This window comes from Podarcis muralis, chromosome 2 (genome assembly GCF_964188315.1).
Source record: "Podarcis muralis chromosome 2, rPodMur119.hap1.1, whole genome shotgun sequence".
Taxonomy (NCBI): domain Eukaryota; kingdom Metazoa; phylum Chordata; class Lepidosauria; order Squamata; family Lacertidae; genus Podarcis; species Podarcis muralis.
In genome coordinates, this window is record NC_135656.1 from 72,738,569 (window position 1) to 72,746,411 (window position 7,843).

General features: G+C 38.7%; 1 protein-coding gene across 7 annotated transcripts in view; it reads left to right on the forward strand.

Moving 5' to 3' along the window:
• The window catches only part of DOCK3 (dedicator of cytokinesis 3), a 142,008-nt gene that overhangs the window by 112,161 nt on the left and 22,004 nt on the right, over nucleotides 1-7,843 (forward strand). For 5 of the 7 annotated variants that reach the window (XM_028718699.2, XM_077924751.1, XM_077924748.1 and 2 more), the window contains 5 exons: nucleotides 815-931; nucleotides 2,607-2,728; nucleotides 4,303-4,438; nucleotides 5,164-5,245; nucleotides 7,372-7,524. In XM_028718699.2, coding sequence (XP_028574532.2) covers nucleotides 815-931; nucleotides 2,607-2,728; nucleotides 4,303-4,438; nucleotides 5,164-5,245; nucleotides 7,372-7,524 — 610 coding nt within the window. The remainder of the gene's footprint in view (nucleotides 1-814; nucleotides 932-2,606; nucleotides 2,729-4,302; nucleotides 4,439-5,163; nucleotides 5,246-7,371; nucleotides 7,525-7,843) is intronic. The other 2 variants (XM_077924749.1, XM_077924750.1) reach the window with 1 other exon arrangement.

The following is a 7,843-nucleotide window of genomic DNA, read 5'->3' on the forward strand; positions in this document are numbered from 1 at the left end:
CTTTCTTTCTTTCTTTCTTTCTTTCTTTCTTTCTTTATCACTAGTTACAGTGTATGTGAAAATCACACAGCACTGAAAGTGCCTGGATCCTTGTGGTCTACAAAATTGGTCTGGCAAAGTTATGCTTATGTTATGATTAATTCTATACTGCCTTTTGGCTTAAAAAAAAAAAAAGGCCACCATGGTGGATCACGAAGGATAATAAAAAGATAATTAAAGGAAAAGGGGGGGGATCCAACTTAGAAAAATGTAAAACAAAATTGTAAGTATTGATGAAGCTGTTCTCCTGATTTTGAAAAACTTCATTGATACCTGCCAGTTCTCTTGGTCTAGCTTAGGGTTGCCATATTTCAAAAAGTGAAAATCTGGACACAAAAGTTGTTGAGATCTTGATTTTTTGCATGATCTCAACAACAACAAAAATTGAGCTATTTTAAAGGGAATTTGCCAAAATCTACCCTTCCAACACTGTTTCTGACAGCTGAATCCCAGCTATGTCAAGGGAATTCTGGATGTATGGCAACTCTAGTCTAGCCACAACTGCCATCACTTCAAATTCACATTCTTCCTATTACGACATTTGCAGGAAGAGGTGGCCGGGAATCATATGAGTGGTTGTTAGGCAATCAACTACATGCTCTCTAATGTTTCCTGCTATAATCTGAAAATAGATTTAGTGAGCATGAATGATTTAGCTAAACTAAGCTACAAGTATTTAGAGATAGTTACCCTTCAGTGAATGAGTGGTATGTAGAACATTATTTTGCAGCCTTTCTTAGGCTGCATGTATAGGTTTTGATTTTATTTTTAATAGGTACATATATTAGGAGTGGGTCTTGCAGTACATGAGAAGTTTGTACATCCAGAGATGCGCCCTCTACATAAGAAACTAATTGACCAGTTCCAGATGATGCGATCCAGTTTGTACCATGTAAGTAGATAAACACTTTTCTTTGTTTCTTTTTCTTTTTTTTACAGTTCACAGCAGTATTTTGAATTCTTCCATTATGGCATAGGCATGTGAACTGGAAAATGCTGAATGAGTACAAAATGAATTCTTCAGCAAAGATAAATTAGATATCCAGAAAAAATATGAGGAAATGAACATCTGGATTTTTCATTTGTCTAGTCATTGCTCATATCATTTGAATCACATATGATCTTTTAAAATGGGTACAAAAAAACTACACATTGCTTGAAATGCTATGATTAGGAATCTTTTAATCTGAGGATGCAATTTGAACATAAAGCCTCAAGGAAAATTTGCTTGAAGAAGGTTATTTTAAATTGGAAATTGCCACAAGGGGAAAGGATAAAAGCCCCTCTTCCCCTGTACTCATTTTTCATCTTCAAATTGCAATCACAGCAACTGTATTTTGGGATTTTTTTACTCCCTTAAAAGAATAACAGCAGAGTACATAATGTATAGTTCTGCCTTCAGTTGCTTGCTTAAAATAGGATATAAATAAATGTGTGCTTTTAAGCAATACTTAAGGGCAGAGTACACTGTGAGAGGAGAAGTAAATAATGTAGTGTTAGAAATCCATTTTGTATAAAAGCCTACATCAAAGCTAGACATGTATACTTCACGTCTTTCTGATTTGGGAACCATTACCAACTAAATCTTTTGCATGTTATTGTCTGTATATTGATGGTTCATTATTGATGATGACAAAAGTATTAGCAATAATGATACATAGAAAAAGTCTTATAGATTGCATTTGCTAAGATATGAGTGAGGCTTATGGCATACAACTCCTTTCCTCCTCCCTTTGCACAAGCCAGCAACAGATCAGAAAAATCTTCAGTTAGCTATCATTTCCCATTTCGTCCAGAGTGGAACCAACCAGGATATTAAGCTATGGGCTACACTTGCACATTATGCTAAATTGTTGCTTAGTAGTACTATGTGTTTGAGCAGGAAGGAACCTGAGTGAAGCCTCAGAATTTTACAGAATGTCAGCTTTCACAGAACAGTGGTTTAAAACAAATTTCTGGCCACCTTCTAAGCAAGCGTACTTCATACCATGGATTATGAAGCTGCTTTGTAACTAATCAGAGCTTGTCTCTGGTTCATACATACCATATTTTTCTGTCTATAAGACGCCCCCATGTATAAGGACACTCCCCTATTTTGGGAGACTCAATTTTAAGAAAATGAGGGGAGATGGGCCAAAGTTGTTGAGCCTCTCCCCCACGCAGCTGCGTGCGAAAAACACTCGCTAGATCATTTCCCGCTCGCTGCTGCATTGGGGGAAGTTGTGCTCCCGCCAACCAGCTGGCTAGCAGGCACGCCACTTCTCCCCACCCCACCATGCCACTATCCGTGTGTATTGGTGGACCCCAGTTTTTTGACACGGTTTTTGAGTCAAAAAACCTCATCTAATACACGGGAAAATACGGTAATACCAGGCCAGGATTCTGTGATATTGAAAGCAGATGCTGGTTGTACAGGGACAGACAACAAGAAGGGTAACAGGTAACGTTCTAGCTCATGTAGATAGTACTAGCTATGGTTTATGAAAGGGCTGTGGGGGGGACCATAAGGCACAATCCTATTAGCTTATTATTAAGGCAACATATGACCATCCAAATGTACTTTACAGGAGTTGCCTGCTTTGGATAAACTGAGTCCAGCCTGCTCAGGAACGAGCACACCACGCAGCAATATGCTTGTATCACATAGTCCAATGAGTCCAGAGAGTATCAAGCTGGTGCATCGCCACAGGTATTTATCTACCTAAGAAAAGTCTTTCTATACTAAGGTTACCAGATTTTTTTTCAATGAATCCGGGGGCACTTTTCAACTTCAATGGATTTTGTATGGGGACTGATTTGTATATCCGGGGACTGTCCCCGGGAAAGGGGGACGTCTGGGAAGCTTATTCTATACCAGTCTAACTGATGTCAACTGATGTCTAAAGCAAAGTAGCTCATGTAGCTACTGTGTATAGATTCTGGGAGGTGCTTTAGGTCTACTCAAAGTTATAGGAATAAATAAAACCCACTTTTATATTAACTTATCCGGGCAACGAATCATTTGTGAAAGGGTGATCATTCTTTGTTGGTCTTTAATACGCTTTAGCAGCTAATATGTAAAGGACTTGAAACAACTTCAAAATTCAGGGGGTGCCTACCTAAGAGAAACATGGAAGTATGAAAACAAGCTAAAATCCACACAGTTGAAATTGTGTGGCGGAAATGTTTTTCGTTCTTCAAGCAATTTTAATTTCTAAACCTTAAGTATTGTGGTGGAAATGATTTTATGAGAATGGTTATAAAAGGCTCCATTCTTTGCTGCTTCAGCTGTTAAAATTTGCTAACCTTTCTCCTGCTTCTTTGCCACCAATTTTTCATTTAATAAAAGGTTGCAATATCCAGTATTAGCTGATACAGAAACTGCTAATGGCGGTAGTGTTATCTGAAAAAGCATTTTTAAATCCATCAAAATTTGGTTGCAGACTTGTTTTACAGTTTTATCAGTTGCCTCTTCATCCTGCCCAAAGCAGGGGCCCTGGAAATGTGGCTGTAGCCATGGAATTCATAGTAAGATACTGTTATGGCATCATTTTGTATCAAATGTATTTTTAATGCAGATACAAAACTATGCATTGAAAAACATACAATATAAATAGTGGTTGATGAACACTTGACTATCCCTCAAAATGCAGATGATTTCCCCAAATATTTACAAATCCAAAACAGCAGAATTTGTGTGGGTCAGAGAGCTCACTAGCTCCATGTGCATCTTAAATTGATGCAACTATGAAAAAGTATGACAAATGGACATTAAATTATACATTAGTGCTTACTGAGTTTGTATACGTTTATTGTCTTCTTTATTTATTTTAGGTGATTGTCGTTTTTCTTCTCTGCTGTTGAAAGCTATTTCGAACAAGTGGTAGAAAAGCAGGATATAAATATTTTACAGAAATAAATATTTGAATAGATAGAAGAGACACAGGAACAACCACTTAGGTCAACGTGAATTTACAATTTGACTTCTGGCACTAAAAAAATAAGTGGTTTCTCCGATATGTTCTAACATTTCTTGACAAATGGCTAACTTGCTCTGCGGCTGGGCAAAATGTGAAAGTCCTTGTTTAATATAGTGATGGGCCTTATCTAACTGAAAATGTACAGATACAGAAAGGCTTGTCTGTGCACGTTACATCAATATGTTTTGAGGTACCGAAACAGTAGCTTCCAGTGAACGAGATGCAATTACTCTGCATTTTTTAAATAAATATTTCTGATTAAAACAAAATATTATTTTATCTTACTGTTCTCTGTTCTCCGTAGCCCATTGAATATGCTAGGCACAGTCCGACACTCGTCATCTTCTCTTTCTTCCCATACATCAAGTGAAACAGGGAATCTGGTTATTCTAACAGACAGTTCTGTCGGAGAAACAACAGAGGATATATACCACATGCAGGTACGACTGTAACTCATCAGGAATATGCAGTGTTAAAGATAATTTTAGGATGCATTTAAGCAGGGCTGTCTTAAGCATATGCGGTGCTGGGATGCAAAGGCCCGCCCTCCGAACTCGCAGCGCAGAGCTGCCCGCAGCAGAAGAGCCCTCCGTGGTGCTCCAACCGACGGGCGGGCTCTTCCCCAGACACAACTCTCAGGCCTCGGACTTTCAGCCTGGCGCTCCTGAGAGCCCGGCACTGGGTGCCCCACACTCCTAGCGCCTATGGGTAAGACGGCCCTGCATTTAAGATCTTGGTCAGTACTGGGTTCTACTCAGTACCTGTAGACATTGCTAGAATAATATAGTGCCTTACAGACTGAGGAAATCAAATCTTACCTCTGTCATGAACTCACTTGCTGGCTTTAGGCAAGTCACCCTCTCTCAGCCTTCCTCCCACATCTACAACATGAGAATAATAACAACACTCATTTCCTTACAAGGTTGGTATAAGGATTACATGAAAATAATATGAAACACTTGACACACTCAGAAATACTTCAAAAGGCTAGGTATTTTATTATTGAATTATATTTAAGTTTACTTAGGCAATTTTTAATGTTAGCTGGGTGAAAACCCCATTGTACTAGTGAGAGCACTTGCACTGGCTTCCACTGGGTGGGACGTGTTGGTTGAATCCTGCCCTAAGAATCTAATCACAAATATCTGTTTTTTTTCTTTCCTAGGCCAGTCCTTCCACCTCAAGCCTGAGCTCTACCCATTCTGCACCATCCCAGATGATTAACTCTGCACCTCCTAGCGCACGGGGTAAGAAGGAGCCACTTAGATAGAAACATGCAAGGTTCTACAAATTGCTATGATGTTTGCCCTTTAAAATTCTAGATTGTACATTGAATTGCTTCCTTGCTTAAAATAAGCGATAGCTTCATTATTGCAACAATGAATTATTCAAGACTGTCTTCTACAATGTCCCAATTAAGTGTGTCATCTTTTCAGAACAGTTTGGTATACTTTCTCTCTGGTATACAATTTATTTTAAGATAATTTAACTGTGTGTTTCCAATGGGCTCCCCAAGAATTGAGCCCATTCACTTAAATCCATTCTGCTGCTTGTATGAGTTGTTTCAATTATAAAGCAAACAGTGTGAAAAACAGCACTGAAAACAGCAACCACATGAGGACAAAGGTAGATACCAGGCAGGTCTCGAAAAGAAATCAGGATGAAGAAACATAGCATATAGAATCTTACTTGGAACAAGGTGTACAAAATTTGCCTTCTTTGCCTGAGTTACAAATGAAGAAAGGGAGTGAGAAAATATTTGAAATAGTATTTCCTTTTTCTAAAAGACACTATGCAAAGTTGGTTGTTTCTTCTCTTCACAAGTCACAGGAACTCTCCGAACCCCCAGCTGTGGCCTCTCTAGAACTGGGTACCAAATTATTGCTTAGAGACTCTCAAACCAAATTGCACTGCTGTGTATGCTGCAGAACAACAGAACTTCCCTATCCACTTATTTTTGGTGAACCCATTTCTGTAGAATATCCTTGGCAGTAGTGATACAATGGAAGAACCAATATCTCAGTAGTAGAAGACATACTTTTTTGTGCAAAAGGTTGTTTTTAACACTTGACTGGAAGCCGCCCAGAGTGGCTGGGGAAGTTCAGCCAGATGGGCGGCGTATAAATAATAAATTATTATTATTATTATTATTATTATTATTATTATTATTATTATTATTAATCATCATCATCTCTGGTAGGGAGAGGGGAGAAGGGGACTCAGTGTGGAACACATGTTTTACATGCTGAAGGTGCAAGATTAAATCCATGACTTCTCCAATTAAAAATTATTCTCAAGATGTAGGGCTGGAAAATATTGTCTGCCAGAGGCCCTGGAAAGTTACTGTCAATCAGAATAGACTACACTGGGCTAGATAGGTGGGTGATATGACTCAGCATATTGCAGCTTTATATACAGCAGAAAAGATGGTGCAGAGACAGCTGGGGAGCTTCATATGTTCAGTGAAGTCTTTTTCATTATTGTATCTGTTGCACTAAGCTGAAGAGCATAGTACTGTATATAAGTACAAATATTTTTATAATTACCAAAGTTGGTGGGAAAACAGTTGTGATCAAAGCTGAATAAAGAAGGTAAAGGTGGTGACCGTTGTCAGGAAAATGGTTATGTGATTGTACTGCTTTAGGGTCAACTGTGTCTGCTAATTGTATCTCTATGAAGTATGCACTTTGGAGAGGGAAAATATGGTATGTGGTCCTTGCATCATTTCACAGTACTCATAGTATCTGTGATACTGTGGATATCCAGCTTTCTGAGCTGCCATTTGACTTCTCAACAGCATTTCCTGCATCTAGACTCTCTACCAGTGCTTAGAGATAAATGAGGTGATGTATGTTAAAGGACAACCAATTAATAAGTAATACATCACTTCCTGTTAGCAAATATATATTTGAACAAGCACTGTCATCTCTACATGTGATTTCTGGTTTTGACTGTTTCTGATCATTTTGGGAAACTTCATTTATTCTTGGACAGATTTCTTAAACTAATTGAATTAATTTTCTTAAATTAATGGAGAAGTTTTTGGAATTCTATGAATCGCACACTAGAAAAGGAAAGCCCCAAATCTTCTTGATACTTCACAGTATGTGAATTATTAATTTAATTGTTGTGAAACTTCCAACGGGGATGAAATTGTTTTTCCAGAAAATAAAGTGTGGTGGTATTGAAAATAACATGGGATTATTTTATTTGCGTACATTCCCCCCCCCCCATTTTAATAAGTTTTATTCTATGGAAATGAGAGATTGACAAGCATTGGCGCTAAAGCAAGCTGCAGTGCAAAATTCACATGCCTAGCTCTGCCAATATGCTTCAATCCTTTTTATGTTTATTTATATTCTTTTTAATTTAGTGCTGATGAAAGGTGCTGGATTGACAACACTGGAGGCTGAAGCCCTCTATTTATCCACAGAACAGATACAGCACGGGCGGCAGCAGTGCAGGCTTCCCCACACTGCCCCCACCAATGTGCCTCATCTCTGTCCTGGAGGAACCACCTCTAGAGGTGAGAGGATAGATTGGTCTCCATGACCCATACACCCCTTGGCCTTTCTGTTCAGATTGCCAACAGAGTTACCAGCTTGTAGTGGCAGACTTAGACACCCTTCAGCCAGGAAATGCACCAAGTTCATCATTGTGTTTCACTGCAGCTATTTGGCAGTGGTAGGTTCCACACCAATGTGAGGAGTTGTACTGGAACCTCGATTTACTGAATGATGACTAACTTGCACTCTTCAGGGTTCAAAGCTTGTCTTAGAAATGAAAAAAAGAGTTGCCCAAACTTTAGCAGCTTTGATTTCAGTCAATAGTCTGATTTCCAGCTA